At 48.3% G+C, this 27,124-nt stretch overlaps 1 protein-coding gene across 1 annotated transcript in view; it reads left to right on the top strand.

The window, feature by feature from the left end:
- The window catches only part of LOC142303690 (sodium-coupled neutral amino acid transporter 3-like), a 65,617-nt gene that overhangs the window by 8,876 nt on the left and 29,617 nt on the right, over positions 1-27,124 (top strand). Inside the window, exons 2-3 of the mRNA XM_075345281.1 lie at positions 26,811-26,926; positions 27,036-27,114. Of these exons, the coding sequence (XP_075201396.1) occupies positions 26,838-26,926; positions 27,036-27,114 (168 nt within the window). The 5' untranslated portion in view covers positions 26,811-26,837. The remainder of the gene's footprint in view (positions 1-26,810; positions 26,927-27,035; positions 27,115-27,124) is intronic.

The following is a 27,124-nucleotide window of genomic DNA, read 5'->3' as shown; positions in this document are numbered from 1 at the left end:
ATTGAAAATAGTGGCGGTCCACAAAGCAGGAGAAGGCTATAAGAAGATAGCAGAAGTGTTTTCAAGTTGCCTTTTCTGAAATATAATTAAGAAATGGCAGTTGCAGCAGCATTACAGGAGCAGTGGAGGTCAAGATAAGGTCTGGAAGACCCAGCAAAATTTCTGTGAGAGCTGCTCGAAAGATTGCTAGAGAGGCAATTCAGAACCTCCGCTTTACTGCAAAAGACTTCAGGACTATTTAGCAGACTCTGGAGTTGTGGTACATTGTTCTCCTTTTCAGAGACACCTGTACAAATATGGCATTCATGAAAGAGTCATCAGAAGAAAACCTCTGCTGCGTCCTCACCAGAAAATTCAGCATCAGAAGTATGCAAGAGAACATCTAAAAAAGCCTGATGCATTTTGGTAACAAGTCCTATGGACCGATGAGGTTAAAATATAATTCTTTGGCCACAATGATCAAAGGTATGTGTGTACAAAAAAATGGCACAGAATTTCAGGAAAAGAATATCTTGCCAACCATTAAGCATGGGGGTGGATCAATCATACTTTGGGGTTGTGTTGCAGCCATTGGCATGAGAAACATTTCACGGTTTAGAGGGAAGAATGGATTCAATAAAATTTCAACAAATTCTTGATGAAACAATAAACTATCTGTAAAAAAGCTGAAGTTCAAAAGAGAATAGCTTCTACAAATGGATAATAATCCTAAACACGCGTCAAAATCCACAATAAATGACCTTAAAACGTGCAAGCTGAAGATTTTATAATGGTCCTCACAGTCCACTGATCTAAACATCATTGAAAATCTGTGGCTAGACCTCAAAAGAGCAGTGAGTGCAAGACGACACAGGAATCTCACAAAACTAGAAAACTTTTCCAAGGAAGAATGGATTAATATCCCTCAAACAAGGATTGAAATAAACTTGGCTTCTACAAAAGGCTAAAGGGGTGTGTCCAAACTTTTGCATTGGCCCATTTTCCTTTATAGTTAATTTTAAAATGTTAAAATAATTTTTTTTTGCCTAAAATACAAAGGAAATGTGTCTATCTTTAACTTTATGCCTTTGTCACGCTGGGTGACACGGAAATATGGCATACGACGGGGACACTTTAAGAACGGTAGGCCTTAACACTAGTAAGGAGAAGTTGGGACACCTCCTTTACTCACCTGCAGCTGTACCCTACACTCCTAGCCAGTCCCTATACAGGTTCCGCACCTGTCGCTGAATAGGATACCTGAGAACCTTGTAATAGCCCTGGCTAGGGAGCTGGCAGGTGAGGAATGCTAGCCCCACCACTGCACTAATAAAAACCCAAAGGAAGGAAAGACAGACAGGGGAAAACACAACAGACTGCTGCAGTCAGTACCAAGACTGGAGCCTATACAGCAATTTGCAGAGAGGGCTCCACTAGCTCGTTCTACCTCCAGACCAAGCATCCAAATGAGGAAGAGAATAACTGGCACCCTCTACAAGGAGCAGAGGGTATATATTGGGACTGGGAGTGTTCCAAACCGGAAACACCTAGGAAGGCAATGGAATGCTTGCTGTCAAGGAATACAGACGTTAACCCTCTCCTCGCCAAAGGAAAGGGAATACAATAAATCTGCAGAGTCTCAAAGCAAACAAGCTCTGGCCCAGAACCTGTCACTTGTCTCTACAATAGAGAGACGACCGTGACAGATATTTAGAGATCATTTCATCTTCAACTTTCTTATCTGTTCACAATAACAGTAATTTTGACCAGGGTGCCCAAACTTTAACATGCCACTGTATATAGATTACCCAGATAATGCAAAACTACAGTGTCATCACCTATAGAACTCAACATATAACCTATATCTATAGTACCACCACCTATACAGCTCGGAAATATAAACTCAGATATATGGTGTCATCACCTGTGGAACCCAGAGCTATAGTGTTTACACCTATAGAATCGAGATGCAGAGTGCCATCACCTATATCACCTAGATCTATAAACAATAAATCTAAAGTATTACCGCCTAAGGGATACAAATATAAAGTTCCATAACATATTTAACCCAGATATATTGTGACAATACCTATAGTACACAAACGTATACCCTAAATCTTATCTGGCCACCACCCATAGAACAAATCTATAGTGCCATCACCTATAACTGTATGTATATAGTACCTTTACATAGCCTACATCTATAGAACCATCAGCAATATCACCATGATCCATACTAATTTAAAAAAAAAAAAAAAAAAGATAAAACACAACACTTTGTTTTTTGCTCCTGTTTTTCATGAGCTGAACTCCAATATCTAAGACTTTTTCTATGTACACAAAAGACCTTATTCTCTCAAGTATTGTTCACAAATTTGTCTACGGACTCTTTCAGACATCTGTGCACAGACTAGAATGCACAGACTAGAATGCACAGACTAGAATGCACAGACTAGAATGCACAGACTAGAATGCACAGACTAGAATGCACAGACCAGAATGCACAGACCAGAATGCACAGACCAGAATGCACAGACCAGAATGCACAGACCAGAATGCACAGACCAGAATGCACAGACCAGAATGCACAGACCAGAATGCACAGATTGGCTGCGGCTCTCCCAACCAGAGCATGACAGCTTCATATATTGCTATGAGGCTGTCACGCTAGGCACAGGAGACCAGTGACCAGTCCGTGCGCAGACCACGTGTATCCACACCAGCACAGGACCTCCAGATCCATCATCTTCACCCCTAAAATCGTCTGAGATTAGCCACCTGGGCACCCGGATTCTTATTTTTGTTAAATTACTTACCTGTACCACCTTTATCCCCATAGGTACGTCAGCATTCCTCACACTTCACACTAGACATCCTTATACCAGGACTACTTATGACAGGTACATATATCCACACACAATGTGATTACCTCTTTCGTTGATTCCCATTCCATGCATTTGAATGATTTTATCCAGTGTGATATGTTATTTGCATTGATATATATGTATGTGACTATATCTATAGTATTTGACACCTATTTTACCTTATATAACACCATATTTTATCATGTTCCACCATACGAATATACAGTATGAGTTACCCATTATACCTTCAGCATGTTTATGGCACTGCGTGGCATTTTGGACCAATATACCAGATCTATTCTTTCACACATGCTATTTATTTTTTTATTTATTATTGGTTTATTCATTTTATCTTATGTACTGATACATCTATACTTTGCATTTGTATATATTGTAAATATTTTTGTATATTTATTGTATATAATTTTTGCTTTGTTTAGCGACCCTGTGATCAAGGCCCCTTGGGCCGAAATATCAGAGACGGTCATTTTTGTGCACAATTTTTTCTGAAAAAAATCACAAATGAATATTGCATTGTATGTGAGTGTGCAGTGATTCTCTGTGACTTGGACCTGGTCTTGTTGACCCATTCACTAACTCCTCAATTCTCCCACTTGTGTGCACGCCATTCACAGACTTTAAGGTTATAGATAGGCTGCCCTTTCATGTACACAAAGTGCTCATTAATACAATCATTCTGTTTATGTAGAATATCTCTCCGCAGCATATATTTACAGAAGACGATGTGCTGCCGAGAACAATGATTTTTAACTCCTTACCGACACATGACGTACAGTTACGTTGGCTCCCTTACTTTGGTGCAGGCTCAGGACCTGATCCCACATTTTTCCCAGCAGATGATGGCTGCGATATTTTCACAACCATTAAGCGATGTATAAAATGCTAGCGTTATCTGAGGTGAATACACAATGGCCCCATTCTTTCTGCCTTCCCATTCCATTGTACAATATGGAGCCGCATCCGAGCAGAAAGCGCTAGGAGACTGTCCGGTCACCTCTGTTCACCGTCCGGTCACCTCTGTTCACCGTCCGGTCACCTCTGTTCACCGTCCTGTCACCTCTGTTCACCGTCCTGTCACCTCTGTTCACCGTCCTGTCACCTCTGTTCACCGTCCGGTCACCTCTGTTCACCGTCCGGTCACCTCTGTTCACCGTCCGGTCACCTCTGTTCACCGTCCGGTCACCTCTGTTCACCGTCCGGTCACCTCTGTTCACCGTCCGGTCACCTCTGTTCACCGTCCTGTCACCTCTGTTCACCGTCCTGTCACCTCTGTTCACCGTCCTGTCACCTCTGTTCACCGTCCTGTCACCTCTGTTCACCGTCCGGTCACCTCTGTTCACCGTCCGGTCACCTCTGTTCACCGTCCGGTCACCTCTGTTCACCGTCCGGTGGTTTTGGAGACCTGAAGCGATTAAAGGCCTGAAAGAATAAAGTGGTTTTACAAAAGAGATGAGCAAGAAAAGTCTTTCAAGCTTTTTCTGAGCAATTTTTCAGGTGTTTTTCGGGCACACTTGCTAAAAAGGGAAAAAAAAAATAAAGCCTGAGAAAAGCGCAGTGTGAATATCGCCTTAAAGTGATGAAAATGAAGACAGGGACATTTTTAATCCGCGTCCTGCATTGGATTTAACTTTGCCCCAGAATTTTACAGCCACTTTCTTTTTTTGTGATGGCGGTCACCTAAAGCCGAAGCAGTAACATGGCAAAACTGCTGAGACATGTCATCCCGCTGATAAACATGACCATCGCATGATGCTCATAAATGCCGACGAGGCTGGGATTGACAGAGAAGGTTTTATGTGAGGCACTAAATGTCTTTACGGTCAGGCAGAAGGTGCGGCGTTCCCACCATTGACAGGTGAATCCGCGGTGAACGTGCAGATGTGGTGTCAGAATGGTCACAGATTTGCGCCATGATTCTGTAAGTTGTCTCCTCAGCTGCCGGACTGTCCTCGGTGAGTATTTAATATGGGAGACAGAACATTTTTGGGCTTCTGCTGCTTGTTGGCGTTTCTTCTTACTCCTTGTTTTTGCTGCTAGTTGTCACCCGTCGGGCAGGTTGTTGCTGTTACCCCCTGTGTGACCAGGTTATGGACCTCACTGTCTTTTTACCTCAGTGAGGGCCCCATCTTTTTTTACCTCAGGGAGGTTCCCATCCTGCCCCGTGTCCGGGTCACTGACATAGGGGGTCTTCTTATGTAAACCCCACTGAGGGACATAATGTGTAGCTACGATGTGACTGCCCCCAGCCATGATCTATGTGCCCTCGGCCCTCAGACCCCGCGGTCACTGCGCCTTCATCCTCCTCACATTCCACAAGTGCTTCAATATTGAAGCAAATATTGTGCTCAGCGCTTACGACGAGCACGGGGGGTGGTCGCCATCTGGGTTTGCTTTGTACAGTATTACACACCCGTTATATAGAAGGGGCTTCATTACAGGAATCCAACATGGCCGCTCTCCTGGTTGATGCTGCCACACCCTGATCTTAACTCTTGCCCTTCCTGAAAGAGCAATGACAGATTCACTAAAATTTACTTCACAAAAAAATGTGATCTAGTCTAATTTACCCCCCAGCCAAAATATTCCTTACAAGGCATACAACTGTTACTTCAGTGGACTCCGGATCGAGATGAGCTGCGTGGTAAATTCTTTATAGCTGTCAGAGATACATTATCCTGATACAAAGCTCCCCACCCCTTCACGGCTATAGAAGTAATAAACCTTTGCTGCCTGCAGTCACCACCAGGGGGCGCACACTAAAGAAAGATTTACTATTGAGGCTTATGTATAATCGGTATTCAGAGAGCTCCCTCTAGTGGAGTCTCAATACCAGTCAGTGTTCTCATGGAACTGTGCAGAGGAATTGGTAGCCGGTGTTAGAAAATATTCAGACTCATGGGTCAAGATGCACTGTGGACGCCCCACAGCCTGTCTATCTCTGCAGTATCAGTGTCATATACATGCATCTGTGGATATGACTGTCGTCATAGGAAAGAGGGCAGCGGAGCTCTGCGGTGGCAGTGTTGGTGGTCTTCATGTTACATATTATATGGGGGTCGGCGGAGGGTTGCAGAGCTCTGCGGCGTCAGTATTGGTGGTCTCCTTGTTACGTTTATCGTATGGGGGGGCAGAGCTCTGCAGTGTCAGTGTTGGTGGTTTCCTTGTTATGTTTATTGTATGTGGGCAGTGGAGCTCTGCGGTGTCAGTGTTGGTGGCCTCCATATTGAGGGCTGACGGAGTGCTTCAGTGATAGTGGTCTCCATGTTACGTTTATCGTATGGGGGGGCAGAGCTCTGCAGTGTCAGTGTTGGTGGTTTCCTTGTTATGTTTATTGTATGTGGGCAGTGGAGCTCTGCGGTGTCAGTGTTGGTGGCCTCCATATTGAGGGCTGACGGAGTGCTTCAGTGATAGTGGTCTCCATGTTATGTTTATCGTATGGGGGGGCAGAGCTCTGCAGTGTCAGTGTTGGTGGTTTCCTTGTTATTTTTATTGTTTGTGGGCAGTGGAGCTCTGCGGTGTCAGTGTTGGTGGCCTCCATATTGAGGGCTGACGGAGTGCTTCAGTGATAGTGGTCTCCATGTTACGTTTATCGTATGGGGGGCAGAGCTCTGCAGTGTCAGTGTTGGTGGTTTCCTTGTTATGTTTATTGTATGTGGGCAGTGGAGCTCTGCGGTGTCAGTGTTGGTGGCCTCCATATTGAGGGCTGACGGAGTGCTTCAGTGATAGTGGTCTCCATGTTACGTTTATCGTATGGGGGGGCAGAGCTCTGCAGTGTCAGTGTTGGTGGTTTCCTTGTTATGTTTATTGTATGTGGGCAGTGGAGCTCTGCGGTGTCAGTGTTGGTGGCCTCCATATTGAGGGCTGACGGAGTGCTTCAGTGATAGTGGTCTCCATGTTACGTTTCTCGTATGGGGGGGCAGAGCTCTGCAGTGTCAGTGTTGGTGGTTTCCTTGTTATGTTTATTGTATGTGGGCAGTGGAGCTCTGCGGTGTCAGTGTTGGTGGCCTCCATATTGAGGGCTGACGGAGTGCTTCAGTGATAGTGGTCTCCATGTTACGTTTATCATATGGGAGCGGCGGAGCTCTGCGGGTCAGTGTTGGTGGTCTTCATGTTAGGTTTATATTATGGGGGATGACAGATTATTGCGTCATCAGTGTTAGCGGTCTCCATGTTACATTTATCGTATGGGGGCGATGGAGTACTTCAGTGATGGTGGTCTCCATGTTACATTTATCATTTGGGGGTGGTGGAGCGCTTTGTTATCAGTGTTGGTTATCTCCATGTTACATTTATGGAATATGGGGTAGCAGGGGGGCGTAGTATCAGTGTTGGTGGTCTCCATGTTACGTTAATGGAATGGTATGGGGGTGGCAGAGGTGTGTGGTGTCAGTGTTGGTGGTCTCCATGTTACATTTATTGTATGGAGGGTGGCAGAGAACTGCGGCGTCAGTGTTGGTGGTCGCCATATTACATTTATCTTTTATAAGGGGGGACAGCAAAGCGCTGCGGCGTCAGTGTTGTGGTCTCTATTACATTTATTGTATGGAGTGCGGCGGAGGGCTGCGTCATCAAAGTTGATGGTATACATGCTACATTAGTTGTATGAAGGGTGGTGGAGCGCTGTGACGTCAGAGTTGGTGGTCTCCATATTATATTTATCGCATCAGGGCGGCAGAGCGCTGCGGTGTCGGTGTTGATGGTCTTCATGTTACATTTATCGTATGGAGCCCTGTGGTATCGGTGTTAATGGTCTCCATGTTACATTTACTGTATGGTGCCCTGCGGTGTCAGTGTTGATAGTCTTCATATTACATTTATCGTATGGAGCCCTGCGGTGTTGGTGTTAATGGTCTCCATGTTACATTTACTGTATGGTGCCCTGCGGTGTCAGTGTTGATAGTCTTCATATTACATTTATCATATGGAGCCCTGCGGTGTCGTTGTTAATGGTCTCCATGTTACATTTACTGTATGGAGCCCTGCGATGTTGGTGTTAATGGTCTCCATGTTACATTTACTGTATGGAGCCCTGCGATGTTGGTGTTAATGGTCTCCATGTTACATTTACTGTATGGAGTGCTGCGGTGTCTAAATCGGTGAACACTCCTTGTGTAATGTACAGGAGGCGTCTTATCAGCTTGTTAAAGTAGTTTTCCATTGTGACCCTTTGTGTTACTTTAATTAGATCTGCAGTGGAATTCACATAAAGGTTAACCCCTGGCGTGCCGCTTCCCTCTGACATCTTTTACTGTTCCTCTGTTCTTTTGGTCACAGGTAACAAATGCTGAGTGACAACCACTGGTGGCTGCCATTAGCCTGCCCATGGCTGTTAGTTTTCTCCACACTCCTGGCTTGCCATTCATGGGGAATCTTGGAACGAGCAACGCAATGTTTATTGGCGTATGAGGTTTACCGCGTGTCTCTTCAGAGGCTCACGTTACTCCTCCATGCTTTACACTGCAGCTCTTCTTCAGTTTGGCTAAACAAGCTCAGCATATTGTTTGTGATGGGGTCTCAAGTCTTACAGGGATCTAATATATGTCTGATGTGGGATCTGCTGTGCTGTAGGGCTGCGGGTATACCTGGATAGGGGGGATCTGCAGATTCATACACAAGTCCACCATAAATAGTAATCAGTGGAGAGGTGAGGGGAAAATCCCAAAGACATTGTTCTCCTTCCCATAATAACTACAATCTCCCCTGTCAGCAGAAAAGAAGGGGCCCACTAGATCCTCCTGACTTTGTAAACCTTACTGACATCTACACACGGGAGAGTCTCACACTTGTTGTGGGAAGTAGAACAATGTTTTCTGTAAATCAGTTTCTGGGATTTTTTTCAGTAAGATGTCACTTGCCTGTACCTGCTTGCGGACCACACACCGCCGACAACCACCCTCGAAAGCGGCTGTGCCGAGTCTGGAGTAAAGACAAAACTGCAAATCAGCAAGATCAGTGCAGATACTGAACAAGCACAGGGTGAGGACTGATCTTTAGCTGCAGAATAGTGATTGCAGCTCTGGAGTACAATACAGGATAAAACTCAGGATCAGTGCAAGACAAGTAATGTATATACACAGTGACTGCACCAGAAGAATAGTGAATGTGACTCGCCCACCCCAGGGCTATGGGACACCCGGTGCCGGGCCGGACTAGTCCGGTGGTAGTCAGTGGTGGCTGGGCCCGGCTCCGTGGCCCTGGTGGGTGTCAGTAGAATATGTGGCTTAAGTTAAAGTTTGTGTTCGTGACGCCACCTGTGGTATGCGGCTAATAAGCCGCCGCTGCTGTGTGGGGCCTCCGGGATGATGTTATGGCAGCAATGGTAGTACTGCTCCCCACAGGTGGAGCAATGCCCGGGGCACAGTTGGTGCTCGTGAATGTCTATGCAGCGGAAATAACTGAGGCAACTTCAGAGGTGCAGTTCCAGTTCTTTACTCACAGTTCTTGTCAGGGCAGGAAGGACCCTTGGACTGCTGAGACCACTGTCAGGGACCTCCGTCTTCTGGGTGATTCAGAGTGTGAAATCCGGTACCCTCCGCTTAGTGTCTCTTTCTCTGCTGTCTTCACTAGCCTTGCCTTTGTTAAGATGGACTTGGCTTAGCCTCCATTACAGCCTCCAGGCTGGGGGGTCACCTGTCGGCTGATTACCCCTTTTCTAAAGGGCTGCTCTGGGTTCTGGCCCTGGGAGCTTACAACGTCCCTGGGCCTCGGTTTTTACTGTTTGGAGATTGTCTTTTCACTCCTCCAGTCTCTAGGGACCGTCCCCTGTCGCAGCTAATCACTCCACCGATGTCACTGTGGACCAGGCCACCGCAGCCTGCAGCTACTCGTAGCGCCTCTGGGCCCTCGGCTTCGGTACCCAACAAGGACAGCTCGTGGTACCTACAGGACTACCCGCGGCCCTGCGACCCTTTCTTTCCTTCTCTTCTTTCTCCTCCTTGCCTGCCTCAGCAGGCCTCCTCCTCCCTCCTTTCTCTCGTTCTTCTCCTCCAACTACATGCTGCTTCTCTCCCTCCCTGAGGTAAACTGAAACTAACTTGGCCTTCCTTTCTCTATCTGCTCTCTGGTGGCTCCTCCCACCTCCCCAGTTGCTAAGCTACCTCCCTATGGGAGCAGGGATGGGTCTTACAGCCCCTCTCAGCATGCAGCATGGGAGGGTTGCCTGCCACTTTCCCTGGTCCCAGTATGTACCTAACAATGGGTGTAGTGTGGATTAACCAGGGGACCGGAGTTCACTCTCTTCCTCTCCCAGAATGGGGCATCACACCGCTGGTGGGGTGCAATGACCTGTGGCGACGGAAGCCTCAGGGGCGCCACACTCCCCCACAGCAAATCCCAGCACGTCCTCGGGCTGAAAAACAACAAAAACATGTGGAAGAACTGCAAAACATTTTTGGTATGCAAAACATAAAACAATAAAACATTTCTTCCCTTTATGGGAGGCACATATCAGTGAACGTTGCGAACTTCTTATAAAGAAACTATGTGTGCACTTTCAGTTCATTGCACAGTTTGGGCACTTCCCCCACAATTCTGGTAGGGGGCACAACGGGTGCAACTATCTACATTTTCGGCTACAACAAGTCCAGTAGCCCGGCAGTTCGTTTCTTTCAATCAAACACAAATGGGACAAATCAACCAGCCATTAAGTCCAATGGCCTGGTTACATAGGACACATAAACAACATACCAGCCACTAAGTCCAGTGGCCTGGTATGACATGACACATACACTTCCACCGGGGCCCACATTCCAGTTCAGTGGCCCGGTAGCACATAACATGGGGGGTGACGTCTTCAAAAAGCATCAGGGGCAGTACAGCAGGAAAGGGTGTCATCTTCGAAAAGAATAAGGGGCAAAACACGAGGGACTTCTTCAAAAAGAATGAGGGGTTGCTGAACTGTACAGCTATGTACAGTTCAGCAACTCCTCATCTTCTTTGCAGGGGTCCTTCTTTGGCAGGGCCCTGGGCACTGGTCACTGACCTTCTGCGAGGCGCTGCAGCCTGAATAGAAGTAGGGCTGCTTGCAGGCACAACACTGCGTTCCAGCAAAGGGCTGCTTGTTTGCAGGGGGCTGTTGCTGTGATCTTTGGTGTCCTGCTTTGGCCGTGCACCTTGCATCAAACAAGCCATGGAGATCCGGGTCTGTGTCTCCTGAGTGGCTGTCGCAGGACCTCTGCTCAGTTCTGTGACCTGGGTCTGCCTTGAGGTAGTGCTGCGGCTGCTGCTGACAGGAGAGACGCCGCACGCTGGCATAGTGCGGCGCCACTCCGGTTCTTCTGAGGCCGTCTCCTCCCGGGCCTCCCGCTCCTGCTGGTACTCCTGCACCAATCTCCGGCAGGTCAGCTCGTTTGCCAGTGCGGTTTCCTTGGGGCGCAGGGGCTTTTGCAGTCCCCTACTCTCTATGGGCGCTGCGTCCCAGTGCACTCCCGGGGATGTCGCTCCCAGGAGACTCACAGGGGGACTCGGTAGGGGGCCCACTAGCTGGTCGGGGTCCACCCCTCCCCAGGCTCCGTCTGCGGGGGTTTCGGGCAGGCCTCCGGTGCCCCACCGAGCATTTGCGAGGTTGGCGGGGAAGGCCTGCGGGACAGTGGAGGGACAGGGCGGTGGTGCTTGGTGGGTCAGTGGGTCCGGACGGGTCGGGGCTTCACATTGCTCACCCGGTCGCTGCTCCGCGGCCTCCATCCTGTGGCCCACACTCTCCGGCACCATCGGTGTTTCACTCCGCCGGTCCACCTCTGCTTGCAGGTTACGCAGTCTCCGAGCCAGGATTCGCATTTCCTCCCGGAGCAGGTCCAGCTCGGGATCCATCTTCCCGGTCCCTGGGGTACACTCCTGCAGCCTCTCTACCATGCTGCCGACCTGGGGAACGCTTGCTGGATCACTGCTCGGGTGCTCGACCACGCCACTCGGCTTCTCCCTTTCCCTTCTCGGCGGCGGGGCCGGAGGCTGCACTTGCATCTGGCGCCAGACTGGCGCCCAGCCCACCACGACCGGCATCACTCCGCTTGCGATAAGGTACATTTTCGTTGTCTGCTGGTCTGGCTTTTTAAACTCTGTCTGCCAGCCGGCCAGCTTATTTGGTCACCACTTCTTTTTCTTCCGCTTTCTATGGCGGGCACCGCTTCGCGCGCTTTTCTTGGACAAGGGGGCGGGGCTTCTCTTCGCGCCCTTTCTTCTTGCACGCCCCCCTTCTTCCCGCTCTCAGCAGCGCTAATGGCGGCGGTTTCTCAGTAAAGTACACAGTCTGTCACACGGTTCTCCAGGCGCACAGTACCCGGTTAGACCGGGCACGAAATCCTGTTCGTGACGCCAAAATTGACTCGCCCACCCCAGGGCTATGGGACACCCGGTGCCGGGCCGGACTAGTCCGGTGGTAGTCAGTGGTGGCTGGGCCCGGCTCCGTGGCCCTGGTGGGTGTCAGTAGAATATGTGGCTTAAGTTAAAGTTTGTGTTCGTGACGCCACCTGTGGTATGCGGCTAATAAGCCGCCGCTGCTGTGTGGGGCCTCCGGGATGATGTTATGGCAGCAATGGTAGTACTGCTCCCCACAGGTGGAGCAATGCCCGGGGCACAGTTGGTGCTCGTGAATGTCTATGCAGCGGAAATAACTGAGGCAACTTCAGAGGTGCAGTTCCAGTTCTTTACTCACAGTTCTTGTCAGGGCAGGAAGGACCCTTGGACTGCTGAGACCACTGTCAGGGACCTCCGTCTTCTGGGTGATTCAGAGTGTGAAATCCGGTACCCTCCGCTTAGTGTCTCTTTCTCTGCTGTCTTCACTAGCCTTGCCTTTGTTAAGATGGACTTGGCTTGGCCTCCATTACAGCCTCCAGGCTGGGGGGTCACCTGTCGGCTGATTACCCCTTTTCTAAAGGGCTGCTCTGGGTTCTGGCCCTGGGAGCTTACAACGTCCCTGGGCCTCGGTTTTTACTGTTTGAAGATTGTCTTTTCACTCCTCCAGTCTCTAGGGACCGTCCCCTGTCGCAGCTAATCACTCCACCGATGTCACTGTGGACCAGGCCACCGCAGCCTGCAGCTACTCGTAGCGCCTCTGGGCCCTCGGCAGCGGTACCCAACAAGGACAGCTCGTGGTACCTACAGGACTACCCGCGGCCCTGCGACCCTTTCTTTCCTTCTCTTCTTTCTCCTCCTTGCCTGCCTCAGCAGGCCTCCTCCTCCCTCCTTTCTCTCGTTCTTCTCCTCCAACTACATGCTGCTTCTCTCCCTCCCTGAGGTAAACTGAAACTAACTTGGCCTTCCTTTCTCTATCTGCTCTCTGGTGGCTCCTCCCACCTCCCCAGTTGCTAAGCTACCACCCTATGGGAGCAGGGATGGGTCTTACAGCCCCTCTCAGCATGCAGCATGGGAGGGTTGCCTGCCACTTTCCCTGGTCCCAGTATGTACCTAACAATGGGTGTAGTGTGGATTTACCAGGGGACCGGAGTTCACTCTCTTCCTCTCCCAGAATGGGGCATCACACCGCTGGTGGGGTGCAATGACCTGTGGCGACGGAAGCCTCAGGGGCGCCACAAATGCAGCTCTGGCGTATTCTACAGGATGTAACTCAGGATCAGTACATAACTAACGTAATGGATGTACATAGCGCGTTAAGCTCTGGAGTAAAATACAGGATGTAACACTAGATGAATGCAAGACAAGTAATGTCATTTATATACATGGTGACTGCACCAACAGAATAGTGAATGCAGCTCTGGAGTATACAAGATGTCAGGATCAGTACAGTACAAGATAAATAATGCAATGTGCAGTTGAAACCAGAAGCTTTTATCACCTCTCTATAAAGACACATCTGCAGGTTTTTCCCTCCGCTCTCTATAAAGACACATCTGACGGTGTTTCTCACTATCTGACGTGAAATCAGAATAAACCTTTTCCGTTTTAGGTCAATTAGGAACCAAAAGTATTTGTATTTGGCAATATACCAGAATAATGAGAGAGAGAGAATGTTTAAGGCGTTTTTATTACTTTCTGCAAAGTCAAAGTTTACATACATTTAGTATTGGGTCCCATTGCCCTTACACTGTATGACTTTGGTCACATATTTTGGATCTCCTTCCACAAGCTTCTCACAATAGTTGGTGGAATTTGGGCCCATTCCTCCTGACAGAACTGGTGTAACTGAGCCATGTTTGTAGGTCATCGCTCGCACCAGCCTTTTCAGCTTTGTCCATAACTTTTCAATAGGATTGAGATCAGGACTTTGTGATGGCCACTCCAAAACATTGACTTTGTTATCCTTAAGCCACTCAGTAACCAGTTTGGCAGTATGCTTCGGGTCATTGTCCATATAGAAGACCTATTTCCGCCCAAGCTTTAAAGGTACCGTCACACATAACGAGATTGCTAGCGAGATCGCAGCTGAGTCACTGTTTCCGTGACGCAGTAGCGATCCCGTTAGCGATCTCGTTATGTGTGACATCTACCAGCGATCAGGCCCCTGCTGTGAGATCTCTAGTCGTTGCAGAATGGTCCAGGCCATGTCTTGCTGGGCAGGACACATCGCTGTGTTTGACACTGTGTGACAGGGTCACAGTGACTGCTGAGATCGTTATACAGGTCGCTACTGTGACCTGTATTGTTCCTGCATCGCTGGTAAGATCTGACTGTGTGACATCTCACCTGCGACCTCCCAGCGACTTACCTGCGATCCCTATCAGGTCACATCGTTTTCGGGATCGCTGGTAAGTCGATGTGTGTGATTGGGCCTTAAGTTCCTGGCTGATGTCTTGAGCTACAGCTTCAGTGTTGCTACATAATCTTCTTTCCTCATGATGCCATCTATTTTGTGACATGCACCAGTGCCTCCTGCAGCAAAGCAACCCCACAACATGATGCTGCCACCATCGTGCTTCACAGTTGGGATGGCGTTCTTTAGGCTTCAAAGCGTCTCCCTTTTTCTTACAAGCATAACGATGGTCATTTTGGCCAAACAATTCAATTTTAGTTTTATCAGACCAAAGGACATGTCTCCAAAAATTAAAGTCTTTGTTCCTGTGCGTATTTACAAACATTAATCTGACTTTTTTATGTTTCTTTTGGAGTAATGGCTTCTTCCTGGCAGAGTGGCATTTCAGCCCATGTTGATACAGTACTCGTTTCACTGTGGATAATGACACAATCTTACCAGCTTCCGCCAGCATCTTCACAAGGTCTTCTGCTTTTTTTCTTAGGTTGATATGCACATGTCTGACCAAAGCACATTCATTTCTGGTACAAAGAACCCATCTCCTACCTGAGTGGTATGATGGCTGGACATTCCCATCTTGTTTATACTTGCATATAATTGTTTATATGAAATGAATGAGGCACCTTCACAGGTATATTGCACCCAAGGATTAACCAGACTTGTGCAAGTCTTCAAGTCTCTTCCTGAGATCTTGGCTGATTTCTTTTGACTTTCCCATGATGCTACACAAAGAAGCAGTGTGTTTCAGGTGTGCATTAAAATACATCCAGAGGTGTGTCTCTAATTAACTCAGATGTTGCCAATAGACCTATCAGAAGCTTCCAAAGATATGACATCATCATATGGGCTTTCCCATATTGTTTAAAGGCATAGTACACTTAGTATATGTAAACCTTTGACTTTGCGTAAAGTAATAAAAGTGCCTTAAAACATTCTCTCTCATTATTCTGGCAATTGGCAAATATAAATAATTTTGGTTCCTAATTGACCTAAATGGGAAAGGTTTATTCTGCTTTCATGTGATAGTGGATGTAAACTTCTGGTTTCAGCTGTATGTACACAGTTACTGCACAGTTTATAGTGGTACATTGTGTATGCTCACTGTGTAATGGGGTTGGAGAATGTTAGATACCAGTGCTGATACCCCGGGGTGATGTGTTTTGGGGACGTTAGGGTTGTTAAAAGTAGGGTAGATGCGGTGAAGGTCGCTCTTTATCTGCAAATATGAGAACTGGCACATGAGCGTCTGCCTTTGGCGCTCATGATTCGGGTAGGGGTCAGTTGACAGGAGCTGTGTCCACTATTTGAGTTTGCTAGGTGAGAGGGGCGGGAGATGATATAATTAGAATCTGTGTAGTCAAAAAGCCAGAGGTCACTTTTCCTGACTGGTTTGTCATTAGGTGGCAGAAAGCGTTAGAAGAATATGGCGATGGTGTTTAGATACCACGGCCTCAGATTGAATTTCAGCTATGATGATTATTTTAGAGTTTATAGAATTAAGGTACGTTCTGTATTCTGCAGACTTCAGAGCTGAAATCTCCCAGCATTCCCTGCTTTCTCAGTCTACCCAGATGTCACAGTTGTGCAATGTAGGATCAGCTTTCAGCCTCGTGTAGTAGGAGCACATTCCCCTGTGAACATTGCGTTATGTCTGATGGCCCATAATAATATATGGATCATGGAGATACACGGTCCGTCAGCACACTGTGATTAATGAATACATGAAATATTGATGTAAATATTAAAATTGTGAGGTACTTAGTAAGCGATTTTTGGTCAAAGAGCACAAAAGCCATCCAACCACGTCAAGGCCTATATGGATCAGACTCCGTGCTCGCTGTCTGTGAGGAGGCCATATACTGTACACAGGCGGCCGTGGCACTGGGGCCACTCCGGTTACTGGCCAGGAAGGCGTCATCCTGCCTGCTATGTTTATGTTCCCTATTTTGGCAATGGAAAAAAACAAGGCTCCATATATCAGTATATAGTCTGCAGGCCGAGCCGTGCACCCCAGCTCTGCGTCACTGGGGGGGGGAGGTTTTCCCTGGCAGCTATGCCTTCCTATTAATAAAGAACGGGGTCAGTGCTGAGTTTAGATCCAACTTCCCACCCAGCTACAGGCAAGACTGGGTTAAATTAGGTCAGAATGTTCTGGGGGTGGGGGTCCGAGGATGTGTCCTGGAGGTATCGTATATCTCTGCCTATAGCATTGCCGAGCTCCATAGTGAGCGCTGCGTTACCCCTGGCTTATGGGATGTAATGGTGGAGATTTGCTAACTGCCCTCTGTCGTGGTGGGCCGACACGTTATCAAAAGCGTAGCCTGGAGGGTAACCTAGCATATTCCCCCAGGTACTGGGTGTCAGGATGGAGCACATCAAGCCTCTTTGCCTGGGCCGAGGTCTCTAGGTCCGGCGTAAGCAGCACAATGAACCTTTAGCCCTAAAGGAAAGCCCAGCCTGTAATAGGATAACCTTCAATAATCTGTCTTCTCAATCGCTTCCAAGATCTCTGCTTGCTGGCAATCACTTCCAAGATCTCTGCTTGCTGGTAACCACTTCCAAGATCTCTGCTTGCTGGCAACCACTTCCAATGATCTCTGCTTGCTGGCAATCACTTCCAAGACCTCTGCTTGCTGGCAATCATTTCCAAGACCTCTGCTTGCTGGCAATCATTTCCAAGATCTCTGCTTGCTGGCAATCACTTCCAAGATCTCTGCTTGCTGGCAATCACTTCCAAGATCTCTGCTTGCTGGCAATTGCTTCCAAGATTTCTGCTTGCTGGCAATCGCTTCCAAGATTTCTGCTTGCTGGCAATCATTATCAAGATTTCTGCTTGCTGGCAATCACTTCCAAGATCTCTGCTTGCTGGCAATGACTTGGAGCACTTTTGTGTGCATTCAGAACTGAAAACCAGTCCGGGCTGATACATCTCAGAGCTGAGGGTTCGTTACAGTTCTAACCAGTCTAGACAATCAGTCCAATTGCCTGCACTGATACATTGTAACAAACTATCAGAACAGAAGGGATTTGTGCTGCTCACTTTTTATCTGCACTGGATACACTGTAGCAGAACCTCAGCTGTGAGAAGTTTCAGATCTGCACAGGATTTAATTACAGAGAAGACATGGAGTAAGGTTATAACAAATGTCTGCCCCCGACCGGTAAAACCCATAATACACCCTGAGACTGCCTGACGTAATATCTATCTGCCTGCTCATGGAACAGGTGCAATAGTGCAAAAATAGTCCGATGGGTGCTGGGGCCACTTAGCCCCTCGTTGCTGCTGAGCCCGTGGCACAGCCTGGACCCTCTCGTCCCTTTCATGGCATCACTTGTCCTTTAAAATTCTTTTTTACCCATAAAACTGAACAAATAAAATCTGAATAATAAAACTGTAAAATTTCAAAAAGTAAAAAATGTGCAGAATATTCTTAAAGGGCCAGTCAGTCTCAAAGAACAATAAAAGACTGCTGATTGATGTATAAGAAGAGTAAGCTGATAACAGGGAACAATAGACTGTATTTATCTAATACTCCTGTGTCCGCACAGTCGCCTTCTTTGTAGCCCCCATAATTGTTTTTTTGGCTCCATTCACCTTCACTCTTTAGGTTGCAACATCAGCGACAGGTTGTTATGGGGGCAGATTGCCAGAACACTGATCGATATCTGTGACGCTGATAACCCTGGCGCCGCTTGTGATTTGCTGACATTTAATTTGGACTACTTTGATTTGGAAAATTACTGAATTTAGTGAACATCGCATTGATCTGGGCTTTTTCAGCCTCTGTGAATTATGTGAAGAGCCAGTTTATTATGTATGTACAAGTTCCTGGGCAGTATATATGAGTTCCTGGGCAGTATATATGAGTTCCTGGGCAGTATATATGAGTTCCTGGGCACTATATATGAGCATCTCCTGGGCACTATATATGAGTTCCTGAACAGTATACAGGAGTTCCTGGACAGTATGTATGAGTTCCTGGGCAGTGTATATGAGCAGCTCCTGGGCGGTGTATATGAGCAGCTCCTGGGCGGTGTATATGAGCAGCTCCTGGGCGGTGTATATGAGCAGCTCCTGGGCGGTGTATATGAGCAGCTCCTGGGCAGTGTATATGAGCAGCTCCTGGGCGGTGTATATGAGCAGCTCCTGGGCAGTGTATATGAGCAGCTCCTGGACAGTGTATATGAGAATCTCCTGGGCGGTGTATATGAGCATCTCCTGGGCGGTGTATATGAGCATCTCCTGGGCGGTGTATATGAGCAGCTCCTGGGCAGTGTATATATATATATGAGCAGCTCCTGGGCAGTGTATATATGAGCAGCTCCTGGGCAGTGTATATATGAGCAGCTCCTGGGCGGTGTACATATGAGCAGCTCCTGGGCGGTGTATATGAGCAGCTCCTGGGCGGTGTATATGAGAATCTCCTGGGCAGTGTATATGAGAATCTCCTGGGCAGTGTATATGAGCAGCTCTTGGGCGGTGTATATGAATGGCTATTGAGCAGTATATATGAGCAGCTCCTGGGTGGTGTATAGGAGCAGCTCCTGGGCGGTGTATAGGAGCAGCTCCTGGGCGGTGTATAGGAGCAGCTCCTGGGCGGTGTATAGGAGCAGCTCCTGGGCGGTGTATAGGAGCAGCTCCTGGGCAGTGTACAAATGAGCAGCTCCTGGGCGGTGTATATGAGCAGCTCCTGGGCGGTGTATATGAGCAGCTCCTGGGCAGTGTATATGAGCAGCTCCTGGGCGGTGTATATGAGCAGCTCCTGGGCAGTGTATATGAGCAGCTCCTGGGCAGTGTATATGAGCAGCTCCTGGGCGGTGTATATGAGCAGCTCCTGGGCAGTGTATATGAGAATCTCCTGGGCAGTATATATGAGCAGCTCTTGGGCGGTGTATATGAGCAGCTCCTGGGCGGTGTATATGAACGGCTATTGGGCATTATATATGAGCAGCTCCTGAGCGGTGTATAGGAGCAGCTCCTGGGCGGTGTATAGGAGCAGCTCCTGGGCGGTGTATAGGAGCAGCTCCTGGGCGGTGTATAGGAGCAGCTCCTGGGCGGTGTATAGGAGCAGCTCCTGGGCGGTGTATAGGAGCAGCTCCTGGGCGGTGTATAGGAGCAGCTCCTGGGCAGTGTATATGAGCGGCTCCTGGGCGGTGTATATGAGCGGCTCCTGGGCGGTGTATATGAGCGGCTCCTGGGCGGTGTATAGGAGCGGCTCCTGGGCGGTGTATAGGAGCAGCTCCTGAGCGGTGTATATGAGCAGCTCCTGGGCGGTGTATATGAGCAGCTCCTGGGCAGTGTACATATGAGCAGCTCCTGGGCGGTGTATAGGAGCGGCTCCTGGGCGGTGTATAGGAGCGGCTCCTGGGCGGTGTATAGGAGCAGCTCCTGGGCGGTGTATATGAGCAGCTCCTGGGCGGTGTATATGAGCAGCTCCTGGGCGGTGTATATGAGCAGCTCTTGGGCAGTATATATGAGCAGCTCTTGGGCGGTGTATATGAGCAGCTCCTGGGCGGTGTATATGAGAATCTCCTGGGCAGTATATATGAGCAGCTCTTGGGCGGTGTATATGAAAGGTTATTGGGCATTATATATGAGCAGCTCCTGGGCGGTGTATAGGAGCAGCTCCTGTGTGGTGTATATGAGCAGCTCCTGTGTGGTGTATATGAGCGGCTCCTGGGCGGTGTATATGAACGGCTATTAGACAGTGTATATGAGCTGCTCCTGTTCGGTGTATATGAGCAGCTCTTGGGCAGTGTATATGAGCACCTCCTGGGCGGTGTATATGAACGGCTATTGGGCAGTGTATATGAGCAGCTCCTGGGCGGTGTATATGAACGGCTATTGGGCAGTGTATATGAGCTGCTCCTGTTCGGTGTATATGAGCAGCTCTTGGGCAGTGTATATGAGCAGCTCTTGGGCAGTGTATATGAGCAGCTCCTGGGCGGTGTATATGAGCGGCTCCTGGGCGGTGTATATGAGCAGCTCCTGGGCAGTGTATATGAGTGGCTCCTGGGCAGTGTATATGAGCAGCTCCTATGCAGTGTATATGAGCAGCTCCTGGGCAGTGTATATGAGCAGCTCCTATGCAGTGTATATGAGCAGCTCCTGGGCGGTGTATATGAACGGCTATTGGGCAGTGTATATGAGCAGCTCCTGGGCGGTGTATATGAACGGCTATTGGGCAGTGTATATGAGCTGCTCCTGTTCGGTGTATATGAGCAGCTCTTGGGCAGTGTATATGAGCAGCTCCTGGGCGGTGTATATGAGCGGCTCCTGGGCAGTGTATATGAGCAGCTCCTATGCAGTGTATATGAGCAGCTCCTATGCAGTGTATATGAGCAGCTCCTGGGCAGTGTATATGAGCAGCTCCTATGCAGTGTATATGAGCAGCTCCTGGGCGGTGTATATGAACGGCTATTAGACAGTGTATATGAGGTCTTGAGCAGTAAATGGCCTCTTATGCAGTATACAGTTGTGGCCAAAACTGATGGCTCCCTGTTAAATTGTTCCATAAAATGAAGTATTTCTTACAGAAAATGATTGCTTCTTATACACATGTTTATTTTTTTTGTTTATTGGAACAACACAAAAAAACACCAGAGAAAATAGACAAAGTGGTACTTTGTTTCAAGTATTCTCATTGATTCTCATTCAACTCACCTGTGGCAAGTAACAGGTGTGGGCAATAAGAAAATCACACCTGAGACTAGATAAAAAGAGAAGTTGACTCAGTCTTTGCATGGTGTTTCTGTGTGCCACACAAAACATGAAAAACAAAAAGAGAAGAAGAGAACTGTCTGAGGACTTGAGAACCAAATATGTTGAAAAATTTCTACAATCTGAGGGTTTCAAGTCCATCCCCAGAGATCTTGATGCTCCTTTGTCCACGGTGCGTAACATGGTGAAGAAGTTTACTACCCATGGCATTGTAGTTAATCTCCCTGGATGTGGACAGTGATGAAAAATTGCAACATAGGATAGGACGGATGGTGGATAAGCCGCCCCAATCAAGTTCCAAAGAAATTCAAGCCATCCTGCAGGCTCAGGGGGCATCAGTGTCAGAGTGAACTATCCGTCCACATTTGAATGAAATGAAGCACTATGGAGGAGACACAGAGACATAAAAAAGCTAGACTGCCGTTGGCCAAAATCCTTCTGGGAAAACGTCTTGTGGACATATGAGACCAAGATAGAGCTTTATGATAAAGCACATCATTCTATAACGAAAACAGAATGAGGTCTACAAAGAAAAGATCACAATACCTACAGTGACATATGGTGGAGGGTCAGAGATGATTTGGATTGATTTGCTGCCTCTGGCACTAGGGGCCCTGACTGTGTGCAAGCAATCATGAAATCTGAAGATTACCAAAAGATTTTGGGTCACAATGTAGTGCCCAGTGTCAGATTCTGGGTTTGCGTTCAAGGTCATGGGTCTTCTAGCAGGACAATGATCCCAAAAATACTTCAACAAGCCCCCAGCAATGGATGGAACAAAGCGCTGGAGAGATCTGAATTGGCAGCGATGAGTCCAGATCTAAATCCCATTCACACCTGTGGAGAGATCTTAAAATTGATGTTGGGAGAAGAGAAGACTCCTTCATATATGAGAGACCCGGAGCAGTTTATAAAGAAGAGTCCAAGATTCCAGGTGCAAGGTGGAAGAAGCTTGTGGACGGTAATAGGAAGCGATCGATTGTAGGTTTTTTTTATTCCAAAGGGTAAAGGGTGTGCAGCCAAGTATTAAGGTGAGGGGGACAACAATTTTGTCATTCCCATTTTTGGGGTTTTCTGTGAAATTTTGTCCAATTTGCTTTCTTTTTTTTTATGTTGTTGTTCGTCCAATACACACAAAGGAAATAATCATGTGTATGATAAAAATAATTTCATTGGAGAAATAATTCATTTTCTGGAACAATTTCAATGGTGCCAACACGTATATGAGCTCCTGGAGAGCGTACAAGCTTCTTTGCAATATATATGAGCTCCTGGACAGTATTCAGGCTCCTATGTAGTATATATGAGCCCCTGGACAGTATACAGATCCTGTACAGTATATAGAAGCTCCTGGACAGTATTCAGGCTCCTGTGTAGTATATATGAGCCCCTGGACAGTATACAGATCCTGTACAGTATATAGAAGCCCCTGGACAGTATTCAGGCTCCTGTGTAGTATATATGAGCCCCTGGACAGTATTCAGGCTCCTGTGTAGTATATATGAGCCCCTGGACAGTATTCAGGCTCCTGTGTAGTATATATGAGCCCCTGGACAGTATACAGATCCTGTACAGTATATAGAAGCTCCTGGACAGTATATGGGCTCATGTGTAGTATATATGAGCCCATGGACAGTAAACAGACTCTGGTACAGTATATATGAACTCCCAGACATTATACAGGCTCCTGTGCAGTATATAGAAGCCACTGAGCAGTATATAGGCTCCTGTGCAGTATATAAGAGCCCCTGGACAGTATACTGGTTCTTGTACAGTATAGCTCCAGGACAGTATACAGGCTCTTCTGCAGTATATAGGAGCCCCTGGACAGTATACATGCTCCTGTGCAGTATATATGAGCTCCAGGACAGTATACAGGCTCCAGTGCAGTATATATGAGCTCCAGGACAGTATACAGGCTCCGTTGCAGTATATATGAGCTCCAGGACAGTATACAGGCTCTGGTGCAGTATATATGAACCCCTGGACAGTATACAGGCTCCTATGCAGTATATAGGAGTCCCTGGACAGTATACAGGCTCCGGTGCAGTATATATGAGCTCCAGGACAGTATACAGGCTCTGGTGCAGTATATATGAGCTCCAGGACAGTATACAGGCTCTTCTGCAGTATATATGGGCCCCTGGACAGTATACATGCTCCTGTGCAGTATATATGGGCCCCTGGACAGTATACAGGCTCCTGTGCAGTATATATGGGCCCCTGGACAGTATACATGCTCCTGTGCAGTATATATGGGCCCCTGGACAGTATACAGGCTCCTGTGCAGTACATATGAGCTCCAGGACAGTATACAGGCTCCTGTGCAGTATATATGGGCCCCTGGACAGTATACAGGCTCTTGTGCAGTATATATGGGCCCCTGGACAGTATACAGGCTCCTGTGCAGTACATATGAGCTCCAGGACAGTATACAGGCTCCTGTGCAGTATATATGGGCCCCTGGACAGTATACAGGCTCTTGTGCAGTATATATGGGCCCCTGGACAGTATACAGGCTCCTGTGCAGTACATATGAGCTCCAGGACAGTATACTGGCTCTTGTGCCGTTCCTTCCCAGGTCCAGCGGCCATGGTACACAGCTGCTGGTGGCCCAGTGACACCTTGTTTTCCGGATATAAGTGGATTTTGATCAGATAAATCCTGTCAAACAGAAACGAGCGGTAGCGGGGAGGAGCAGGTCAAGGCCCGTTCAGGGGCGCACGGGTCCTGCTTTCACAACTCCAAACTATTCTGTTAGACTGGAACATTGCGTCCTTTTGGTGACATCACCGGGGGGCGGCGTGTTACCGGCAGCAATAGCCACATCGTCACCCACCTCAGTGACGTGTCCGTGCTGCGCTGCCCAACATGCTGGTGCTATATAGATAACAGGGGGCTAATAAATAATTTCTATAGGTAATTAATTAATTATAATTTTATTCATTTATATAGTGCTATTAATTCCACAGCGCTTTACATACATTGGCAACACTGTCCCCATTGGGGCTCACAATGTAGAGTCCCTATCTGCATGTCTTTGGAGTGTGGGAGGAAACCCACGGAAACACGGGGAGAACATACAAACTCCTTGCAGATGTTGTCCTTGCTGGGATTTGAACCCAGGACCCCAGCGCTGCAAGGCTGCTGTGCTAACCACTGAGCCACCGTGCTGCGACAAGCCACAAAGCTTCTGGGAGACTGTCCTATGTGTATAGGTGGTTACTTTGTATAAGTTATATACAGTACTGTGCAAACGTTGTAGACAGGTGTGGAAAAAATTCTGCAAAAGAAGAAACTTCCAAATATAGAAGTGTTAATATTTTGAGTTATTTTATTCTTTGCCCCTTCATCAGGGGTCATGTGTGTAAGTGTCCTGAATATAGTAACATTATTACTGATCGCCGGCTGCCCGCTCCTCTCCGTTGCGACCACGTGACTGTATTTGTCACCTGCCTGCTCAATGTGTGGAGCGGTGGTTACTCCCATCAGTATGTGGTGACCTCCCAGCGCCTCCATCACTTCTTCAAGGTCACTTCTACACTCAGAAATCCCGGAAGATCCTTATCCATCATGTAACACCATCAGAGAGACGTTTGATTGGCTCCAGCCATCGTGTCCTGGAGGTGATGATCCGGCCCCCGCGGAGCCCTGATCTCACATCATCCAGTCTATCTGGGATCAAGAGACAGAAGGATCCGCACAAGCCTCATACACAGAAGATCGGGGGTCAGTTCTCCAAGATGTTTGGGACAACTTCTTGCCGCGTTCCTCCATAACTTTTGTACAAATAACGACGGGCGGTCACTGACTACTGAGAGGTTTTATAGTTCTCTGTTCTTCATTTATTTTGCATTTTGTTAAATGATAAAATAAACTATTAAACATTCGATGTCTGAAGCTTTCTTCTTACTCTGCAGCAGTATTCCACGCTGCCTAAAACTTTTGCGCAGTGCTGTAATTCCACATTGTGCTCACATGACACTTCTAAATAGACACAGTCACTCAGGATATTAATGGCCAGAGTTATGGGAGGGGGCTATGAAGAAGGCTGGATGTATGAAGAGGGGTTATTGGGGGAGGGGGTCACACTGAAGCTTTGTAGGCAACGAAAAGGAGGTAAGGCTGTGGTAGGGTCACTGGTGGTCAGATTTGTCCCCAGGTCAGGAAGACCACCGAGGCGTCTGGGGCTTAGTCTCCTCTCCTGAATCACAACTCTCAGCATATACTGCACGAGAGTCTGTATACTGTCCAGGTGCATCATGGGATTATGAATTTAATTGGAGAAACTCCATCTGAAGAGGTCCAAGAGTGCGTCTGTATGTACAGGAAACATTGTGTGCGGCTCGCACCGCTCCGCCCTCCTTATCATATTTGTTTTCAGGGAGCAGGAATGATCAGGAAGAGAGTATACAGACTGCGGCACACTCACAGCTTGTGGTGACCCGCTCTCTATGGTGGACCGCTCTCAGTGGTGGTCAGATCTCTGTGGTCAGCTCTCATTGTGGTGGTCCACTCTCAGTGGTGGTCCAATCTCTGTGGTGGTCTGATCTTTGTGGTGGGCCGATCTCTGTGGTCAGCATCTCATTGTGGTGGCTCGCTCTTGGTGCTGGCTTGCTTTCGGTGGTCACCATCTCATTGCAGTAGTCCACTCTATGGTGTGGTCTGCTCATTATGGCGGTCTGCTCTCAGGGGTCACCATCTCTCTGTAGTGGCTCACTCTCTGTGGTTCCTCACTCTCTGTGGTGGCCCGCTCTCTGTGGTCATCATCTCATTATGGTGGCTCGCTCTCAGTGGTTGGCTCGCTCTCTGTGGTGGCTCGCTCTCTGTGGTGGCCCGCTCTCTGTGGTGGCCCGCTCTCTGTGGTGGCCCGCTCTCTGTGGTGGCTCGCTCTCTGGGGTTCCTCACTCTCTGTGGTGGCCCGCTCTCTGTGGTGGCCCGCTCTCTGTGGTGGCTCGCTCTCTGGGGTTCCTCACTCTCTGTGGTGGCCCGCTCTCTGGGGTCATCATCTCATTATGGTGGCTCGCTCTCAGTGGCTCTCAGTGGTTGCCCGCTCTCTGTGGTGGCTCGCTGTCTGTGGTGGCTCGCTCTCTGTGGTGGCTCGCTCTCTGTGGTGGCTCGCTCTCTGTGGTGGCCCGCTCTCTGTGGTGGCTCGCTCTCTGGGGTTCTTACTCTCTGTGGTGGCTCGCTCTCTGTGGTGGCTCGCTCTCTGTGGTGGCTCGCTCTCTGTGGTGGCCCGCTCTCTGTGGTGGCCCGCTCTCTGTGGTGGCCCGCTCTCTGTGGTGGCCCGCTCTCTGTGGTGGTTTGCTCTCTGTGGTGGCTCGCTCTCTGGGGTTCTTACTCTCTGTGGTGGCTCGCTCTCTGTAGTGGCTCGTTTTCTGTCGTCACCATCTCATTGCAGTGGTCTGCTCTATGGTGTGGCCCGCTCTCTGTGGTGGCCCATACGCTGTTGTAGCCCGCTCGCTGTGGGGTTCCTCTCACTGTTGTGGTCCACTCTCTGACCCATATTTATCTCTTACAGGGCGCTGAGCGGTACTGACCTCCAAATATGGAGCTTTCTCCACAGACAGAGATGGTGGACATGCGGCTGTGTGAAAAAACCAATGGAGCACTGGGAATGGAGACGCCAGAGCCAAGGTAAAATGCGCATTTTCCGCTGTGTTCCTCACCCCCCTGCTATGTCCCTGAGAGCATGGCGTCCCCCTAAGACTGCACCCCACTAACCCTATAATATCTGCTTTATTAGCTACACTGGAGCCGAAAACCAAGAGCTGGAGGAGTTCCTCCCTCACACTTCCGTGAAGGAGAAACCGCGATTTACAGATGTAAGTTACC

This window comes from Anomaloglossus baeobatrachus, chromosome 4, assembly GCF_048569485.1.
Source record: "Anomaloglossus baeobatrachus isolate aAnoBae1 chromosome 4, aAnoBae1.hap1, whole genome shotgun sequence".
NCBI classification, from domain to species: Eukaryota; Metazoa; Chordata; class Amphibia; order Anura; family Aromobatidae; genus Anomaloglossus; species Anomaloglossus baeobatrachus.
The sequence above is the reverse complement of the archived record's forward strand: the minus strand, read 5'-3'. Positions and strand labels throughout refer to the sequence as shown.